The sequence below is a fragment of the Sorex fumeus genome, unplaced genomic scaffold (genome assembly GCF_029834395.1).
Source record: "Sorex fumeus unplaced genomic scaffold, SorFum_2.1 ptg000037l, whole genome shotgun sequence".
In the NCBI taxonomy this organism is placed as follows: Eukaryota; Metazoa; Chordata; class Mammalia; order Eulipotyphla; family Soricidae; genus Sorex; species Sorex fumeus.
The window spans coordinates 15,601,368-15,623,030 of record NW_026606094.1 but is presented as its reverse complement, the minus strand read 5'-3'; the positions used below and the strand labels follow the sequence as shown (position 1 = coordinate 15,623,030).

Genomic DNA, 21,663 nt, shown 5'->3' with positions numbered 1-21,663 from the left:
CTCTAATCTTTAATGAAAGAATTAGACTGAAGGTGGCAAAGGAATCATCCATTTAAGAGTGAAAGTGTATGCATTGAATCACTGTGTTTTTAGCACAGCAGTCCTCTAATTGATAGAAAATTCAATTTTCTCTCTGGAAATTCCCATCTCATTCTCTTCTGTGAAATCAAGAGTCTAAGGACTTGGTTGTATATCTACAAATCATTCTTGTGGTTAAGCCTAAGAATTTTTTTTCTTTTCAGTGAAGTAATTTTTTTTTTCTTTTTGGGTCACACCTGGCGATGCACAGGGGTCATTCCTGGCTCTGCACTCAGGAATTACTCCTGGCGGTGCTCAGGGATGCTGTAAATCGAACCTGGGTCAGCCGCGTGAAAGGCAAAAGCCCTACCCTCTGTGCTATCACTCCATCCCCAGTAAAATAGTTTTTATTCAAAGAAATTTACTTAGAGTAGTGTAAGGGTAGGGAAAAAATACAAATTCAAGAGATAACACTGGCTTCTCCAGAGTGGAAAAAAACAAGTTCAAAAATTTTTTAAGTCATGAATTTTCTATCAATTAGAGGACTGCTGTGCTAAAAACACAGTCATTTAATGCATTCACTTTCACTCTTAAATGGATGATCCCTTTACCACCTTCAGTGATTGCTACCTACAGCCTTCTTTGAAGTTCTCTGCTGCTCTTTGGTCTCTGGCTCTCTCCTGGCCTCTCTAACAGGAACATGCGTCCCTCACAACAGGTCTAAGCATTCATGTTCCCAAAACTACACATATCAAATATTTTGTCAACCTCTCTTGGCAGTTAGCTTATGGTCAGACCAAGCCTGATAACTAACTGCATTAGTTAGTTTTCACTAGTCAGGTATCTGGAACCAAAAACTTAACTTGTATCTGGCTCCCTGAAATTCTGAAATGTTGCCCAGCATTTTAAGTTCAATCAATATCTTCTGAGTGAATGATTAAACAAATGATTAATAAAATCTTGGGACGACTGTAGAGCTGTAGTGGGAATCACATTTAGACTTTATAATTTTCTTTGTTGAGCAGAGGGATTTGAAATGCACTGATTTTCATCAAATTTTTCTCTTCAATGTTTTCTCACACATAAATAAGTTAGTTGGGAAGATTTATATGAATGTAAAGCATATCATGTTCACCTTTGGGGTTAAACTTGTCTTTATTCTCAATACTCTTATATGAAACAATTCCCCATTTTGATCTTTATAATACTGAGGCCTTGAGTAAAAGGTAAAGGTAAAGGCCCTCCCGTTGATCGTCGATTTGCTCGAGCGGGCCCAGTAACGTCTCCCTTGGAGACTTTGTTGTTACTGTGTCTGGCATATCGAATACTCTCGGTAGCTTGCCGGGCTCTCCGAGGCCTTGAGTACTTTTTTAAAATAGCATTTAAAAGGAGTCCCAATATATTGTTTCATTTGAATCCCAGGATAATGTTAAATAGCATAATAGAGAAATTTAATAAACAAGTTCATTTCTTTAGCTTGCAACATTTTAGAATGTTAGAATGTCATTTTAGAATGTTTAAGACAGCAAGAGTTTAATAAGTTTTTGAGATTACAATTATTTAAATAATTTTTTAAAAAAGTAGATACAGTTTCAAAGAGAAATCACGGAAGCTAATGTAATTTATCCAAATCAGGATTTGGTGTATTTTATTCAAGATACATATGTGTGTAATATAACAGAAAGAATTAAAGAAGGCTGGAGAAGACGAGAGTAAAAATAAGTTGACCTTCCATAATCAAATCATTCCAATGGCATCCTATTCTATTTTAAAAGAAGTTTATGCCCACTGTTCAGCTCCTTTCTTTGGATAATATCTGAAATGCCACCAGTAAAACCTTACAACTTGATGTTTAAGTGAAAAATACTCTAGGGGTAACATCAGTCTATTAGCATTCATCTAATACGCCAGTCTGGACAGAAGCTGAGAAGGGCAAACTGAAACTAAGTGAGAGAACCCAAGCATAAAGCTCTTAAGCTAAGTCCCATATTAATTAAAATGTGTCACCAAAGTGGAAGTCAGGATAAAAAAGAAGTTCCAATAACACCATCTTTACCCTTCACAACTTTACTTTTGAAAATGTAACCCAAACCCCTAGAGAAGAAAGCAATGGAAAAGGTGGGTTAGGAAGGTAGTGGGCAAATGAAATCAACCAAAGACTTTTTTATTAAGTCTTTAAAGTTTCTTATATCTTATTAAATGAAAAAGTCCTTGGGGCTGGAGTGATAGTACAGTAGTTAGAACACTGCTTTTCAGGAGTCTAACTCGGGCTCCATCCCCAGCATCCCATATAGGCCACAAGCACCCCTAGGAGTCATCTCTGAGCTCAGATCCAGGAGTAAGCCCTGAGCACTGCTGGATGTACCTCCAACCCCCACCCTTCTCCTGCCCCCACCCACACACACAGAAAAAAGAAAAATCCCTGGAAGACTCTGCTAAAGATCAATATGCCCCCAAAACCAAGCAGAAGAACATATGCAAAAATAAAAACTTAGATACAGTTTGTGACCATCTGTGTCTTCCACCTTGCTTCATGTTGCAATGCATCGGAGGCGAAGAAAAAAGACCGTGCAGCAGAGAAATCGGAGGACACCTCTCCAATAACTCCCAAAATAGGCCAGACACCTATCTGTCTGCACTTAGATGTGTTAGGTCATTCAGCCTGGCTGGGCAGCTGGAGAAGTCGTTTTGCCTTTATAGGAAAAGGTAGGGGTGGAGAGTGATGAGAAAAGGAAGCGACATGACTCAGAGTGGGAAACAGCACGTAACCAAGGGCAAATATTTCACCCAGATATAAATGGAGCAGGAAGAGATGGGAGCAACAGGTCATCTCTGGAGCATTCTTTCCTTGCCCTGGCTCCGAAATGCTTGTCATCGAGCACCTGCCAGTAACAAAAGGGGAGAGAAGGGCAGTTAGCAGGACCTGCTTCTCTAGTGGAATGGGACACCATTCCTAACCAACTGCTGTCTCAGCTAACTGGGGCAGTGAAACAAGGAGTCTTTTTGGAAATCGATGGGGATAAACATACCATTTCCAAATGAGGCAAGCTGCTTTTACTGAGGAAGAAACTGGACAACTTTCTGCATTGTTTCAGTGGGAGAATTCTGCTCATTAAAACAAACAGTAACACTGACATTTGTTGAGCATTTATTACCTGTGGGACACTTATTTTATCTGCCCAATAACCCTGTATGATGGGATCCTGTTATTATTTCCACTTTCAGAGGAGGAAACTAATGCCCTGCAATGAAGAATTTTCCCAGGATCGCACTAGGAGTCCAAACTTGAGTTAAGAGAAGACATTTAGCTCAGGCTCTTGATCACCCTAGAGATGATCCTCTACTTCTAGAACTTTTGATGGCTATTGTATTGATTTGTTCTGTCTTGATGACAGACCTTTCTCTAACTCATTTCTTATTCAGATATATCCCCTTTCCTATGCCGAGAAGTATCCTTTCTCTACTCTCCCATGGATGGAATCAGTTTCAAGTTCTCAGTGGTACAAGTTCCCAGGAAGTTGCATTCCACTCTGCCCCCTTCTATTTCAGGTTCCCAACTTCCCAGAATGCCTCCTCAGCCAACTACACCCCACTTCACTGGACATACAAGTTCCTTCCTTTCACAATCTGTGCTCTCCGCTCCAGTTTTCCTCAAAATATATTTCTCAAAGACCATTATTCTCATCTTTGATATATTTTGTGAAATTTCACTATATTTAACAAATATTTCCTCAATGTGAATTAAAGTTTTAATGATGGTATTTCTCTTTAGATAAGGTAGATTATGAAAATAAGCTTATAACTTATAGAAAATACTAATGGTAGTAATAATTTCTGTAGCAATCAATCTTATTTTTCTAGGTACAGGTCATATTTTGTATTTTTTTTATTTGCTTGGAAATTTGTTGGTTTATATATCATTCGCATATTCTCCAATCTGGCTGCCTTTTATTTTATCTTATAATTCCAGGGCATGCCATATAAAATTTATTTCCTCTGATAGAGTAATTTGTTCTTGATAAGTATTCAAAGGAAGAAAAACTTAAATATACAATTATACCAGTAGCCTAGTTGTAGATTGTCATACTACTTTTCAATGGGTTTGTTCAATTTCTCATTACAATAGACCTGTATGATCATTTTTCTACAAATTATAAGCATTTGCATATATATATTATTTTACTTAGGTGGTTTGTGAAACCATTACAATATTACATTTTCCATATATAAAAATTTATTATGCATTAAAGTTTTATACATTGTGTTTTCCATGCTCACTTTTTTCTGATTATTTATTCATAGTGTTGTATAGTAATGCTATGCTTTGCAGAACTTGTATGCTGAACCACAAGCACAAGATAGAGTTCCTTACTCTATTCTCTAATATTGCCAATGACTCACAATCTTCTTTTCACTAGCATTCACTATTTTTTCTTTTGTCTTTTCCTCCTCCTTCATCCAGTCCAGTAAGCTGAATATTTTAGAAGACTATGCAAGGTAAAGGTTTGCCAGGCCCTACTATGAGACAAAGTGGATCAAACAATGTGATCTTGATTTATTTAGAATTGTACTAAATGATCTCATGAAGTTTAATATTCTTTTCGACTACTGCAATGCACTGAAACAAAGTTATCAAATTACAATTTTTATAATGGAAAATATTTTTATATACCTTCTCACAAAGTGATGACAGTAAACTAATAAACTCAATATTATCAAAGTATGGAGCATGTTGAAAATTAAAAGTCATAACAGGGGCTGGAGAGATAGCACAGCGGGTAGGGCATTTGCCTTGCACACAGCCGACCAGGGTTCAATTCCCAGCATCCCATATGGTCCCCTGAGCACCTCCAGGAGTAATTCCTGAGTGAATGAGCCACGAGTAACCCCTGTGCAACACCGGGTGTGACCCAAAAAGAAAAAAAAATAACAAAAGTCATAAACAGGGGCCAGAGTGATAGTACAGTGAGTAAGGCATTTGCCTTATACACAGCTAACTAGGATTCAAGTCTTAGCATCCGGTATGGTCCTTCAAGCACAGACTAGAGTTGTTCCTGAGCAACACTGGTTGTGACCCAAAAAAGTAAAAAAAAAAAAGTTATAACACAAGAACATGTTTTCAAAAGCTCAAAATGTTCTTTTTCTTTCCTTTCAGCTTAAATATTACCTTGATGAGACAGGTCTAGCATACATTTAGGGTTAGCTAATATCAACACTTAGAAAATCTTCCCAGAGTATGTAGCATCTTCAATCAATGTTTTGGGCTCCATGCAAAAGAGTAGTTTGGGGAGGAATGAAGTGGGAGAGGGACATGACCAAATCACTGGAAATAAAACACCCATATGTCATTTGTTATGTGGGAGAAACAACTGAGCAATCAATTTAATTGCTTTTATGTGTTACATTTAGCTTATGATGATTAAATATTTGAACACAGACCCCTGAAGTCAGATATGTTGGTTTTATTCTAGAGATAATATATAATGAAATGTGAACAATACTTTAGAGAGAAGAATTCTACTAAAGCCATTTTGTTGTTAAGAGAAATTCTAAGAATACTGTTTCTGGGGACAGTGGGATAAATTTGGGGCCATGCGAGGTAGTGATCAGTGGTTATACCTGGTGGTGCCCCCCCCACCCGGGCTAGCAGCATTCAAGGCAAATGCTTTATCCCCTATACTAGCTCTCTGGACCCCACAAATGGAATCTCTGAAGCGATCATTTCATTAGAATAGGCTCATGCAAGAAAAACGGTGATCACAAATATGCTCAAACTAGAGAATTGGCAGAAAGAATACAAAGTAATTTTCCTGAAAAACTCTGAGAATGATGAGCTCTTGTCAGAGCAGATATAGCGGACTTCATACAGTGGTATAAATTAGGAATTCGTGGAAAAACATCCATGATTTTATATTTCTAGAATTGAAAAACTATTGAGAATTGTAAAGAAAAATATCACACACACACACACACGCGCGCGCACATAGCCTACACGTGCGCCAGCCCTAAAAAGAATGCAATGAAATCTGCCCACCATGAAAATGAAACACTTCATAACACAAGATAAATCCTAGCTACATAGGCTGAGTAAACTAAGAATCTGTTCTGTCTTGAAAGTTAAATGGCCATTGATGTTTCAACTCCTACCGCTGGCCAATACCTGTTAGGTGTGGCTAAAGGAAGAGTTTAATATAGCTCAGTTTCTTTTGTAGCCAAAAGGGAAAAACCTCCTCTTGGCAGCTGTCCAGTTTGTGATTCTTGATTTCACATTCCAAGAAGACTTCAGTTTATAGAAATGGAAAGAACTGCCAGTTCCCTGCAAGCAACTTGGCTGAAGTAGCCTGTAGGGTTCCCCCCTTCAACAACACTTCCGATGCTTCCTTCAATTTGCTTACAAATATTTTATAGTATGCTACTTCCTCCTGTCAGGTTGGGATTCCCTGTAAGTCATCCAGCCTGCAGGTCTGCTGCTCTTTGCATGATGTAAAGGCTCTTTCATGGTGCCTTTACTGGGAAGAATTAAATGATCCTTATTCACAGAGAAATGGGGAATGGTAATATTTGATATATGTATTTGCTGGCCTAACTTCTGCCTTTTAAAAAGGTTTCAGTACTTGTAGATTTTCAAATGTCCTATATTACTGAGTCTCAAAATGTAAAGCAATGTATATCTCAAAATATAATTTAATGTGAAGACCCTAAAATGCAGATTCATATTCAGTCCATCTGAACTTGGACCTATGTCTGCATATATACACACACACACACACACACACACACACACACACACTTTTTCTCTGCAGTAAGCAGAACTGACTGGAAGCAAATCAGCATGGAATGAAACCCATACCCTAGTTTGAACAAAAGTTGATGTGACAAACACTAATTTTCTCTGGAATTATTGAAAAAGCAAATGATTATAATAAAGTAAAGTTCACTATAAATATGAGGCCAGTTAATGAATAGTCAATATGAATATATATGTATATGCTTTAAAAGTAAAATAATTTATGATTAAACATCACACATCACTGCTTCACAAGGAATAACCTAGTAATTAATTTCCTCCAGGTAAAAGCATTTCCTGATAAAAATGTTTATTTACTAGGGTAAGGGCCAAAAGGAAAAGGAGTTTCCTTTGTTAAATAATGGAGCTCTGACTTAAAGCCAGCTGGGATGGTTATTAAACAAAGGGATTTTATGGATGACTGCTCCCAAATATTTGCATAACTTAAGGAAGATAAATAAGTTCTATGCCTCTTTATAATTTCATTGTATCATATTGTATAGTATACACACCGGACAATGTAATTTTATAATCGTCATTTAAAATAAAAATTGTAATAATGTTAAAAATTAAATATATGATGTCCGAATATGATACTAAATGCCCTACTAATATAATATAGTAGAAAATACTATATATGCAGGCATAGAATGCTACTTAATACCATAACAAGTCACATATTATGCATATTTAATTATGCTTTATTACAATGTGCTATATTGTAACATTTTTGTTGTTGTCCTTCTATATCCTATGAAAGTGTCATACCTTGGATTAGGTTTACAAAGCTCCCATATTTCTAAAGAGTGGTCATAATTCTGTTTTGCTTGAATAGGAGGAAATTCAGTTATTGTCTTCACTGCACTGCACTGCACTGTCCTCCCATTGTTCATCGATTTACTCGAGCGGGCCCAGTAACATCTCCTTTCATAGACTTGTTGCTGTGTTTGGCATATCGAATACATCACGGTTAGCTTGCCAGGCTTTGCCGAGTGGGCGAGATACTCTCGGGTAGCTTGCCTGGCTCTCCGAGAGCCCCTCATAGAGGGGCGGAGGAATCGAACTCTGGTTGGCCAGGTTGGCCGCGTATAAGACAAATGCCCTACCTGCTGAGCTATCGCTCCAGCCCTCTACAGATATCTAACACTTCTATCTATCCCAGCTACATATAATACAGCAATCTTTTTTTTTAATCACTTACATTTTTTTCCTGAAAATTGCTATGCCTAAGAAAATATTAAGTATTTCTTCTTGGATTAGGTAGAACTGATTTTATTGTTAATATAAATCTACTTACATGAAAGAATGAACCAAATACTTGTTTAACTCATTTCTTCCATTCTAACTCCATTATCCCTTTATTACATTTGTTTTAAGTTAGGATTACTAAAACCTCGTTAGAGAATGCTGGAATAATGACTTTGCTAGGACTCATGCTCCAGCTCTTGAAAATATCCAGGTAGGTACATCATCAATTTGAGTTTGAATATCTGTGATTAGTAATACAATTTTTTTTCTACATTTCAAAGAAAATCATGTATCATTGGATTAGGTCCTAAATCTAGAACAATAATGATGATGATGGTCTGTTTTCTTAAAAGATAAAATGTCAACTGTCCTGAGAACCACATTCTACATTAAGGCAAAGAATGCATCTTATGACCATTCTGAAACCTATTTCCCTTAAGAATCACTAGCAAGCTTCAGATTTGAGAAACTTCATGTACATGTTTACAATTCATTTAAGATGGGGAACTTTTTTTGTCACTTGTTTAGCCAACTAGGAAGGTATTTTTAGATTTAAATTTATTTATTTATTTTTATAAAGTTGTTCATGATAATTTATTACATTCAATATGTCAACACTAATTGCACCACTATTGCACCTTCCCATCACCATTATTTCTAATTTTTAGTGGGAAAATATTTTTAAACAGAGAGTGAATTAAAATATGACAAAAAATAAACCTTAGATTAAAATTTGGAAAACTGAAAACCAAAATCAGTCTGCAGTCGCCACACAAAATTGTGACATTGGGCTCTTCACACCTTCCTGCATTCTCACCATTTCCAAGATCACACGCATGATAACATCATTCCCCCATCCTAGACTTTGGACAGCTCATATGACTTGCATTGTTCAACAGAACAAACAAAAGTGACAAGTTGCCATTTCAATCCTGAGCTTCTAGAAGCCTTGTATATATATATATATATATATATATATATATATATATTAGATAAAAGGTAAAGGTAAAGGCCCTTCCGTTGTTCATCGATTTGCTCAAGTGGGCCCAGTAACGTCTCCATTGGAGATTTTGTTGTTACTGTGTTTGGTATATCAAATACATCACGGGTAGCTTGCCAGGTTCTGCCGTGGGGGCGAGATACTCTCGGTAGCTTGCCGGGCTCTCCGAGAGGGGCGGAGGAATCGAACTCAGGTTGGCCATGTTGCCTGCGTGCAAGGCAAACGCCCTACCGCTGTGCTATCGCTCCAGATATATATCTATATATATATATATTAGATATATATAGATAGATCTAGATCTAGATAGATATATATAGATAAGAATTTTTAATGGGGCAGGCATGATAGTTCAGTGGGGTAGGCATTTGCTTGCTAGGGTCTGACCCAAGTTCCATCCCTGATACCCCATATGGTGTTCTAATCACCACTAAGAGTGATCCCTGAGTTCAGAACCAGAAGTAAGCACTGAGCACTGTGGAGCATCCAAAACAAAACAAACAAGAATCTATTACAACTAATCTGTTCTAGCTTGCTGTCCCAAGGAAGATGAGAAACATATCTTAAATCAGCAGAGCCCAAGAAAACAAAACTGTAGTCTATGAGAATAAGTGCTTATTTTTTAAAGCCACTAAACTTCGTGTGCACAGTAATTTGTGCCAAATTACAGTAGCAATACTTAATATGCCCTGCCAATTTTAAATAAATGGTGGGTATAATGGCAAAAAACTGCTGGTTTTCCTAAACTTTCACTTTTTCCCTCTTTCTAAAACCAAAATGACATTACACAATAGCACTATCTGTGTCAAGTGTGCATAACTGAAATTTACATGGACCATCTTTTAGGTTTTTGTACGGTGATCATATCCAGTGGTGTTCAGGGCCACCAAAGTCACAAAAGGTTGGAATTGGGGGAAGGATATATTGCCAAGAACTGAATTCAGGGTAGGTCTCACACATGCTACTGTTTGATTAATCTGACATAGCTGTAACATTTATACTGTGTCTTTACCAAAATTTTAGTTAGAACACAGAAAAGAATCACACTATTTTCACATAGAATTTGCAATCTATAATTTTTTGCAAAAATTAATCTTGTTTCATTGATATTAAACAGCCAGACAGATTGACATTGGCAACAAAATTGTATTTGGTGTGTGAGGGAGGTGGGAGGGGGTACCTGGTGGTACTAAGAGTTTTCTCCTGGCTCTGTGCACAGGGATCACTCCTGTCGGTGCTCAGGGGATATAGTGCTGAGAATTGAACCCTGATCCAATGCATGCAAAATAAGCATGTAAAACTACTGTATTATCTGTCCATTCTCAGCAGCAAAATTGTAAGCTGACATAGTGAAAGATAAAGACCACACATATCATTTCCATTATAGCACAGCGGGTAGGGCGTTTGCCTTGCACGCAGCCAACATGGCCGACCCAAGTTCGATTCCTCCACCCCTCTCGGAGAGCCCGACAAGCTACCGAGAGTATTCGATATGCCAGACACAGTAACAACAAAGTCTCCAATGGAGACGTTATTGGCACGCTCGAGCAAATCGATGATCAACGGGAGGGCCTTTACTTTACTTACTTTACTATCAAAAATTTTAAATGAAAACTTTCATACAAGCATGTACTGCTGGTAACTCACCCTTGAATATGGTTTAATTAACACATTTTGTGGTGCCTGCCAGAGTCAATATGTTAATTAGAGTGATAAAAGTCTTAATTTAAAAATATTGATGAAAAATAAATATTGATAAGAGTCCTAAAATTACATATTTGAGTTTGAAACTTGCTTATAATTCAGAAATACCAGATGAACTGTAAGATGTGTTGGCAAAATCTTGACTGAATTTAAAGGGAAATAAGAAAATAAGTGAATGATGATCCTTTTGGAATTGTTTTTGAAGTTCTTTTCTAGGTGGCCCTGGAAATCTTCCCCTACTCTACTCATTCCCATGCCTAAGAAAGTATTGTTACCACAGAAATACGTCTTTCCTTCATTTCAAAAGTCTGATCCTGGGGGAATTTAGGGCACAAAACTTATTGCATGATTTAAAAGCAAAGCTTTCTACACAACGGAAAGGAAACTGGGAAATAGCAAAGTAATTTTTGACACGTGTGTCCTCCTTAAGTGGAGACTCAAATTAGAGCTGAGATACTTATGCTTCCTGTTTCCTGGTTGGACCCCTGGAGTTTGCAACTCCCTGGAGTTTCTCTGCTCCATTTGTTCCTCTACACATAATACCCACCACTGGAAGCTCCATAATGGTTCATGGGGGCTGCCCACCCAGGTTTATAAAATTTGTTCAGAACCCAAGAAAAGATTAGAAGTAATAAGAATGTGTCTCTGGCCCTAAAGATCATATTCAATGAGCCTGAAAGGCTTTGTAGAAATGTCCTGAGGGGATGACTCATTGAGAACAGACTGGAAGAAGTACGTATCCGCAGGCCCAAGGTGCAGAACAAAGAGAAATTCTGCATCTCCCTGATGAATAATGATGTAGAGCATTTTCTCATGTGCCTTTTAGCCATTTTGATTTCTTCTTTGAGAAAGTTTCTGCTCATTTTGTCACTTCAGTTTTTGATGGTAGACTTTAGACTGAACATGATTGCCACTCAATGCCTCTTTTGCAAACCGCAGCACCCAAAAGGAGAGAGAACAAAGGGGGAATACCCTGTCACAGAGGCAGGGTAGGTTGGGGGGGACGTGGGGTGGGAGGGATACAGGGATCAGTGGTGGTGGAGAATGGGCACTGGTGGAGGGATGGGTACTCGATCATTGTATAACTGAAACCCAAGCACAAAAATTTGTAAATCTACAACTGTATACCTCATGTTGTTTCACTAATAAAAATTTAAAAAATAATTCAGAGAAGTTCCTCCATGGACAACTTCAACATTCCTAACCAAATTATAGATCAGATTATATCCAATTCAAACAAAATGGAAAAAACTAGGAATCAATCAGGATAAAAGTTTGACAATTGGAAGGAATGAGGATTCATAAATAAATCAATTCAGGAATTAGAAAAGAAAGTTAGATCTTATAGTAAATGTCAGTGCTACGTATGCTTCCCACTTAAAAGAATATGTAGTGAATAAGATCAAATAAGCAAATTTGATCAAACTTGATGCTGTGTATTTATTAAGCTCACATTTTATAACAAAAATTCTTCAAATGAATATATTCCAATTCAGAAACTGTAGATTGAACATTTCCCCCATAACCCCTCTCGGAGAGCCCAGCAAGCTATCGAGAGTATCTCGCCCTCACGGCAAAGCCTGGCATGCTACCCATGACGTATTCGATGTGCCAAACACAGTAACAAATCTCACAATGTTACTGGGCCCGCTCGAGCAAATCGATGAACAACAGGAGGTCAGTGACAGTGACAACCCTTGCATCCAATGTGATTTACAGTGTGCTAAGTGCTGTAAATGCATCACCTCATGAAATATACTCAGCATCTTTTTTGTGGATTCCATTTTACAAGTAAAGGAAGTAAAGATAATTTAAAGAAAGATCAGAAAAGAGTACAGTCTCAATCACTGAGTTCAGAAAGGTTTTTAATATGTACAAACAGATAAAGTACTTTGGGGCTGGGAAGATTGTAGCACAGACTGAGTAAGTGCTTTGCCTTCAGGAGACAAAGTGCATTTCCAGGCACAAGTCACATGGTTCCTACCCTCCCTTAACACAGCACGGGAGTGCCTCCACCTTGCAACCCCCAAAGCCAAGCAAATCATTTAAAAATACTCCATATATGGAATGACCTGAACAATGTTTACAGGGACTCAGAACTAGAGAGCTGTTGGCTGTCCACCCAGGAATGCCAAATGTGTCGTGGGTAGCCCCTCTAACTTCATGGTGGACCTTGGGAACATGTGTAGGAGTAGCACAGTAAACACCAGGGACCCCTCAGTGTCACAACCTTTATTCGAAAGCAACTCTATGTCCAAGATTTTGGCATTCACTCCACACTACCATAAAACCCGCTCTCCCTGCTGCTATGGAAACTGGAGAGGAGAGGTGAAGCAAAGTGACAAAAGCCATGGAGGCTGCCAAGGCAACCCAAAGCAGTAGTAAAAGGGTAGCTGTGGGAGCAACTGTGGTAAAGATGAAGGAAGGTGTAGCACTCTCTTCTTTTTTTGGGGTCACACCTGGCGATGCACAGGTTACTCCTGGCCCATGTACTCAGGATTTACCCCTGGTGGTGCTCGGGGGACCATATGGAATGCTGGGAATTGAACCCGGGTCAGCCACGTGCAAGGCAAATGCCCTACCCACTGTACTATCGCTCCACCCCCAGCACGCTCTCTTTTACGCCCAGAAAAAGTCTTGAGCCGACTCACATAGGTTATCCACCCTTCTCCTGCAGCTCTCAGAATGGTTACCCGTTCCATATGGGAGGAAGGAGTTGCACTGTAATCAATGCATAGCATAGCAGTCTAACAGGCGATGTTCATGATCTGTACCCTCTTAATTTTCCTCTGAAACACAAAAGAGATTGGTGTGGGCTTCATGCAGAAGGAGGAAAAATGACAGGATCAAGTGATGAGATAATGCTTCATCTAGAAAACTGTTGCTTTCCATTAGCTAAGATAGAGGGTGTGGACAGTCTGGTAGTTATGGGAAGAAACTGCAATGGAATTTGGAGGATGAAAATGATAAGGGCAGGTGTAAGAGGTGGTTATAGTGAAAATCAGGCCATTCAGTTGAACACACAGGTGTAGGTATACTGAAACTTATGAACACAAAATGCATATAGTCATTGTTTTGAATTCACACCCCTGACCTTCCAAATATCCCTGCTTTTAAAACCTTGACATCATTGTATGTGACTGAATTTTAGATTCCTAATACTAGAGTGCTATTGGATGAAGCCATTTGAGAGTATCAGAAAGACCTGAGGTGGAGGGATTAGGAAGAAAGTGTACTGCAGAGGGGTGTAGAGCAAGAGCATGAGAAGACAAAAAAGCAGTTAGGTTGACCTTCCTAACTAAGAGCAAACCCTCACTAGAATCCCATTTCCCACAGGCTAACAAGCACTATAATTTTTTCATCAACTTTAAAATGAGATTGCCCCCAAATTCCTTAATCAATTTTATCTTTTAAGCTTTAGTTCTTTAAAGAAGGTTGGTTTACATGAATGCTCTAATTTAGCTCTAGATTTTCAGTATCATAGATCATATATGCTCTAATAAAGTGAGTCTTTAAAAAATAATGGAGGACAAATAAGTTGCCAGTTGCTTTCTCTCTCTCTCTCTCTCTCTCTCTCTCTCTCTCTCTCTTATTTAGTAAATGATTTGGAGAAAGTTATTGACTTGCCTCCAAGCCTAATATTATCTGTGTGGGTATCAAAGAAAAAAATGTGTGTGTTATTATTAATATCATCCAGTTTTAAAATCTGGTCCTATGCTAACACTGTTCTTTATCTTTTCTTTATTTCTCATAAAGTTGGAGCCAATTTTCCAAGTCAGCTATTATAAACAGAGTAAGATCTGTTTGTCTTTGGTGCCAGCTTCTTGTTGAGGCAAGTTAATGAAGAGTTTGTGGGTTTTCCTCTCATTAGGAATTCATTTTGGCATTGACAACGCTTCACTGATCATTACGATTTCGTGTGCTGTTGACTCAACTTCAAATTCAGTGAACACTTTCCCAAAGCTGTTTCTATCCCATCTATGAATGTTAGTTAAGCATTCACTCTCAGGCCTCCCCAGAAAGTCCATTCCTTGCTGGAATGCAGGGCAAGCTGTCTCCCTGTTCCTGTTGACTTTTTTCACAGTCAAGATTACTCATCGCAGCTAAAGACTGAATAACAATAGATGGGAAATGGTTTCCACATTTTTCCATAGAACATTACCCACAAGGCTTTGTGGCCAACATTTATGAAGAATTAGAGGAACAGTAATTTTTTAGCCATCATTAGAGGTTGACTAGCTCTATTAGGACACATTGAATCTGACCTAGCATATCATATTTGTTAATATGCTTAAATGCTAAAAGAATTTATAGAAGTAACTCAACAAAAAATACAATTAAAAAGAACCAAATTTTGGAATATCTTTTTAATTTTAATAATGATTAGCCCGTGTAATTACAGTCATTTCAACATTTGGGACATTGTCTCTGCCATATTCCAGCCATTTTTTTTTTCCCCACAAAGTTGCACCACTTCTTTGCTATCAAACATAGTCTGTTCTCCTTAGCGTTCTTTTCTGTTTTATGGGTTTTTCCCCCAATAGAAAGATATTTTTAAGGGTAGCCTACTCTATTTCCACTTTTTTTTATGTACTTCACACACAATCCTCTTTTGGAATGCCAGAATTTTTAATTTAACATCCACCTCTCCAGGGATATTCCCAGCTTTATCGGATCTTAGGTAAAATGTCCCAATCTTATTCTTAGACAATGCATTTTTCCTAACTTAATATGTCCACAAAGTAAAATGATTGGTTATTAATTCATCTTTTGCTGCTTTATAATAATGTAAAGAGAGACAGCTGATGTTTAAGAGATAAAATAATTTTATTTCTAACATAAAAATTAAATTTTAATGATAATGGAAAAGCCAACACTCCCCTTCTCACAGTGAATGCATTTAATCATAATAATATTAATAACAATAACTCTTTCTGGTAAATTTGAAAGTCCAGTGAATATTTCTACAGTGATAAATATTTTACGCATTTTTAACGAATGCATTTTTAATCTGTAGGCATAAGTCCCCTTTGTTCCAGAAAAGATCAGTAATAAAATTATAGAAATGTTTACTTAACATTTACATTTTTTAATTTCAAAGTGTTCAGGAGACTTTTCAGAAGTGACTAAGAAACATAAACTTCTGCGTGCTGATTTTTCTAAGTTTCTGTCCACAACAACTAGACATCAAGGAGATTCTCTATAAGCACAACACAATCATTCACCCACCCACATAGATTCCTGCCTTGTGCTTCGTTATGAAACACACCTAAAACTTCCAGGCTATTTGTGGAGAGGGGTGTTTTCTCAATCCCTTGCACCCCCCAGTCCACCCCTCCTTGTTCAACACGAAGGTCGCTGCGTCTTATAGGCAGCGAGGGGACGCCGGCAATGAGAACCAACTTAGAACTGAGCAGAATTCTTTCTGCAGCCAGGGTGCCCTTTTTGGGCATCTCTGCAGGCGCCTGGGCTCCCTCCTTCACTCCCCACCCCTGACCGGGATGATGCACTGCAAAAACATTCGCTCTGCCCAGGACGCCTCTCCGTGGTTGGTAGCTGGGAAAATATCGCCCCAGGTTCCAAACATCTGCCCCAGCCGCCTCGCGCTGGTGAAACGCTTTCTCACCACTGTGAGCGGGCCCCGGGCTCTCCCCGCCCTCTGCTGCCAGAACCTTGGGGATGTGCCTAGACCCGGCGCCGCGCACGTCCCGGCCAACCGCGAGCAGCAGAACAAACTGTTGGCGGGCGGCCAGGAGGCTCCCTCGCAGCCACCGCCCCCCGCCAGCGCCTCCCCCCCCCCCCCCCCATACAATACAAGATCTTCCTTCCTCGGTTCCCTTAAATCACAGCCCAGGGAAATCTCCTCGGAGCCCTCCTCCAGCCACTGGCCAGCATGTCTGGGGGCAAATACGTAGACTCGGAGGTAGGCTTGGGTGGCCGCGTGCCCGTGCGCCCTTCTGCCGGCTCGCCCTGCAAATACCCGGGTGCGCTCCTGCTCGGTCCTCTCCCACTTCGGGGCACTCATCTCGCGCCGGCACCGCGGAGGAATGGGCCTGGGCGGGGAGGTGAAGAGCCGGCAGGAATGTTTGATGTTTTTGGTGGGGGGGAGAAGGGGACAGGACTGGGGAGAGGGGTGGGCGCAAAATTGCAAGCGCGTGGCAAGGGAGATCCAGGTCCCGGCGTTGGGTCTAATCGGACACAGGGATGCCGTTCTGGATGAGCCAGGGGAGCCTTGGAAGTGGGGAGGCGCGTGTGGCGGGCAAAGCTCAGGGTGGGAGGTCATGCCCCCCACATCACCCCCTTGCAATCCCGGGGACCGTCCCCGCCTCTCCCCGCCAGGCACCCGGCCCGGCCGGCCCGGGCGGTGGCGCGCGTCTTGTTTGCACTTTCCAAAGCTCTCAGGTCCCGCTCAAGAACCCTTCCCGCGTCTCGGCGCCTGGCAGGAGGGGAGCCGAGCGGGTCGCACCTCCCCTCCCCTCAATGACCGCCACACGCTTCCCACCGCCTCCCGGGGCGCGGGCTCGGCCGAGGCGGGGGGTGCAGCCGCTTTATTTACCAAACGCCGCCGCCGTTCGGGCCGACCGCCTGGGTGGGGCGGAGGGGAAGGTTGGGGAGTCCTGCTGCAGGTGCGGGGCCCTTCTAGGGAGTGGAGGGCCCTAAAAGTGGGGTCTGACACCTGGTTGGGCCCAGAGAGGGGAGCGTGAGGGACTTGCATTCGCGCCCGGAGCCGGAAGTGCTGTGCAGGGACCGTCGAGGCGCGAGAAACGAGTAAGGGGCGCCGGCAGGTGCGCCGGAGCTAGGGCAGCCGGGCTCGGTGCAACCGGGGTTCAAGCTGGACCTTGAGGATGGAGGAGGAAGGCATTCCGGGGCTGGGGTGGACTGGGGGTGCAGGGCCGGGCCAGGGGAGGGGGAGCGGGAGAAGCCCCGGGGAGGCGATCGCAGGTGGGGGTGGGATGGGGTGCGGGTGGGGGGGCGGGCGGCGGGGGGTCTCGGCGGGGCGTGCCCAGGGCGGGGGCCGCGGCGCTCGGCGTGGCGGGGTGACCCCTGGCGGCCGGCGGGCGAGGCCGGCGCTCCCTGCCTGGCACCGAGGGGTGTGGTGTCCTCCTCCCAGCCCGTTAAAAAGCTCGCGGCGCCGGGGAGGTGGCTGTGCGCGGCGCCTCTGCTGCTCCAGGCGGGCTTGCCGGGTGGGTCGGAGCCTCCAGGTCGCCCCCCACCAACGCTCCGCTAACTCGCCATCGCTTGTGTTTGTTTCCTCCCGACCTCGCCCACCCACCGCCCCGTGCCACCCGTCCTTTGCCTCGTCCTCCTGCCCTCCGCAGGGACATCTCTACACGGTTCCCGTCCGGGAACAGGGCAACATCTACAAGCCCAACAACAAGGCCATGGCAGACGAGATGAACGAGAAGCAAGTGTACGACGCGCACACCAAGGAAATCGACCTGGTCAACCGCGACCCGAAGCATCTCAACGACGACGTGGTCAAGGTAAGGGCCGGCGGCCAGCGAGAAAAGGAACCCCACCCCCACCCCCCACCCCAGGGGAACGCTGTCACAGCCAGGAATTCCCGTCGGGCAAGCAGCAGCCCGTAGCCCTGACTTTGCCACACACCGTTGCAGGGGTGGAGGTGGGTGGGCGTTGATGGCTGGACAGCCCTGACACTTATCGGATCTATCACACCGCTGTTCTCTCATTATTAGGTTTTATTTGTTTATATTTTGGGCTTGGGGCCACACCCTGGTGGTGCTCAGGGCTTATTCCTAGTTCTGCACTCAGGGATCACTGCTGGTGAGGTTCTGCGGTCCATATGGGGTGTCAGGGATAGAACCCAGATCTGCTGCGTGCAAGCAAGCACCTTAACCTCTGTCTCCCGGCCGGCCCCTAACTTGAGTTTTGCAGTTCTCCTAGAAACTGCAGTTCTCTACTAGATGGGACACCTTTTGGAGTTTTCAGTAACAGACAGCCCCGCCGTTCCTTGGGCTGTTAGTTTTATAAGGGTGATGCCTCCAGCACATGGGATGAAAGCATTCAGTGGATTTTGTCAGGTCAGACTCTGAGCGGGACACGAGAGTCAAAGACAGTGGGCAACTGTTCCCCCACTGAAGAAAGGTTCTGACTAAAGATGAAGGTTCTTGTCTTTTTATGTATTATGCAATATATATATATATATATCTCAGCATATATAGGCATACACACTTTTGTATATCTGTTACATATAAAGTCTATTTTAATTCGTCGAATATGAAGTAGTGTATAATTAAGTTTACAGAGTCATAAATAATGTGCACTTCTTGACTTCTCCCATAGGCAGCTCTAGGTAGGTTTGGGAAGTTGCTTCTTGAATCACGACGGGGGTGAGTGTTCCCTGAGCTAATAGGACAGGTTGGAGTGCCTTTTAAAAATTTTGGGAGGTGTTTGGTGAGATTAAAAAATATATAGGTTAAGTGAATGGGTTATTTGCCAAACAGTTCTGACTTTGTGGTTTTTAACTGTCATTATGTTATTCAACTTTGACCTTCTTAGCAAATCAAGTCAGAAGGATTTATTGTCTGAACCCATCGGGATTGGGAAATCATGGGCCTACGCCATCTTTGGCAGAGGGTTTTATTTGAGGGACTGGAAAGCCAAGGAAAGTAGAGGCCTCAAAACTAGAGTGTGAAACTCCAATTCTGTTCAACCCCAGAGCAACCAGTGAGGTGGAGGAACAATCGCCACCCTCCTAGTCTCCTGTCCACGGTTGCACCGCGCTAGAGTGCAGCCCGTGCTCACACTTATGAATAATATATTTCAAAAAGGGGAACATTTTAATCTGTAACTGGAAGGAACATGTAACAGTCTGAATGGACTTTCTTGGCTTGCTGGTAGAGGAAAACGGAAAATTGGAGCATTCGGCAGATTCTTCAACTAGCCAGATTATGGAATATTTCAGAGCAACAGCAACAATAAACACATCTTATAAACTGGAAGTTAGGCTGGTTTGAAACTGAGGACCGAAGACTTGACCTTGAAGGGGAAAGAGGTGCTTTGGCTTTGGTCTCTTCTGTCTTTTTTGAACAAGAAGGAGAGGCGCCAGGGAAAGCAGCTGGTTTCAGAAAGAGCTGGTTTCCCGGGCACCTCCCTGCTCCTCCACTGCCCTGTGAGTGGGACTCTGGGAGCAGGAGAAGCTCCCAGGATGAGTCAGAGAGGCCAGATGAGTGGATGTGGGTCTCCACACACAGCATGACTAAACTGGAAGAGAGGATGGTCCCAGTGGGGAAAGAGACTTCAAGGCAGATGGGGAGGTGGAGAGATTGGGGAGGGGGGGGCTGGAGGCGGGGGATGGCATCACAGGCTTAGAGGCAACAACAGTTTACAAAGTAGCATTACAGAGAGCTAGTGTGCTGCTCCTTATACTAAAGAAGTTAAACTAAGGAAGAGTTGGAGCCAGTGCCTGCAGTCCTGGGGAAAACAAACTGCCCACTTGCTACTGGGAGCTAAAGGAGACAGAAAACAGCCACTTTCTGAAGAATGTGCTAGACCCACTCCCTCAGCTGGGCTGCCTGTAGAAGAGTTCAGAGAATTCCGTACAAGGATAGACCTTATGACTGGCACAAACTTTTGCCCCAGAAGTACCACCTGCCAGTGCTGCAGGGATTGAAGCCTAGATCCTCTGGTGTAGGTAAGGAAAAGGAAGGAAAAGTTCTGAATATCTTCATCTAAACATAATCACAGAAACAGACATAGTCCTCTGCATAATAACCATGATGGTAAATAATAAATTTCCCTAAACTTGTCTTTTGGCCACATAACTTCAAGTAACAGAAGCATCCAAAGCTGCAGTTAAATAACACCATGATAGAGGAAGGTGATCAAGTGAATCTGCTATACAGTGTTCCCAATTAAATAAGAAATTGTCTGTGCACACAGCTTGTTTAAATTTCAAGCAACAAATATCAAATTAAAGTTTAGTTTCTCGGTCACACTAGTCACATTTCAAGTTCTCCACACATGAGGAAAGCAACTGGTAACCATAGGACAGCAGAGAGAAAAAGTGTTTCCAGTGTCACAGAATTTGTCATTGGACAGCAGCAGACTATAGGTTCCCTGAATGTAAAAGCTCTCTCTGCCATGTTTCGAAAAATTCTCTCTGGATGGAGAAGTGGAACTCCAGCGTACAGATTGAGAAACAACACTATACCCTTTTAGTCCGTTTGGGGCAGAAAAGAAAACTCAGAAATTGATATGCCACGAATTTAGTCTTCAGGAAGGTAGCACATTCTCAGTTATTCCACTAGTGATAATGACATAAATTAAACATACAATTTAGGGGTCGCAATGATAGTACACTGGGTAGGGTGCTTACCTTGCCGTTGGCCGACCTGGGTTCAATTCCCCAGCAACATCCCATATGGTCACCGAAGTTCACCAGGAGTGATTTCTGAGTGCAGAGCCAGGAGTAGCCTCTGAGCACTGCTGGGTGTGCCCACAACACACCAAAAATAAATAAATAAATAAATAAACAAACTATACAATTTAGTTCTAATAAAATTGGTTTATCATCATACTTGAGTTAATTGCACCAGGATATCTTTGTATCCAATTTATCCAAAAAGGAATTGCTTTTTGGAGCGATAACAGAGTGGTAGGGTGTTTGCCTTGCACGCAGCCAACATGGCCGACCCGAGTTCGACTCCTCCGCCCCTCTCGGAGAGCCCGGCAAGCTACCGAGACTATCTCGCCCGCAGGGCAGAGCCTGGCAAGCTCCCCGTGATGTATTCGATATGCCAAACACAGTAACAATTGTCACAATGGAGACGTTACTGGGCCCGCTCGAGCAAATCGATGAACAACGGAAGGGCCAGTCAGGCCAGTCATTATCTCCACAAATCAGAAGTCAGAAAAAGTACAGGGATTGAGTCACTTGTCTTGCACA

The 21,663-nt window shown here is 42.0% G+C and overlaps 1 protein-coding gene across 2 annotated transcripts in view; it reads left to right on the top strand.

The window, feature by feature from the left end:
• Positions 1-16,360: 16,360 nt before the first annotated feature.
• The window catches only part of CAV1 (caveolin 1), a 37,277-nt gene continuing 31,974 nt past the window's right edge, over positions 16,361-21,663 (top strand). The window contains exons 1-2 of one of the 2 annotated variants that reach the window (XM_056118555.1): positions 16,361-16,677; positions 18,074-18,238. In XM_056118555.1, the coding sequence (XP_055974530.1) occupies positions 16,648-16,677; positions 18,074-18,238 (195 nt within the window). In that variant the 5' untranslated portion in view covers positions 16,361-16,647. Of the gene's footprint in view, positions 16,678-17,131; positions 17,157-18,073; positions 18,239-21,663 lie in introns of those variants that run through there. The other variant, XM_056118557.1, reaches the window with a different exon arrangement.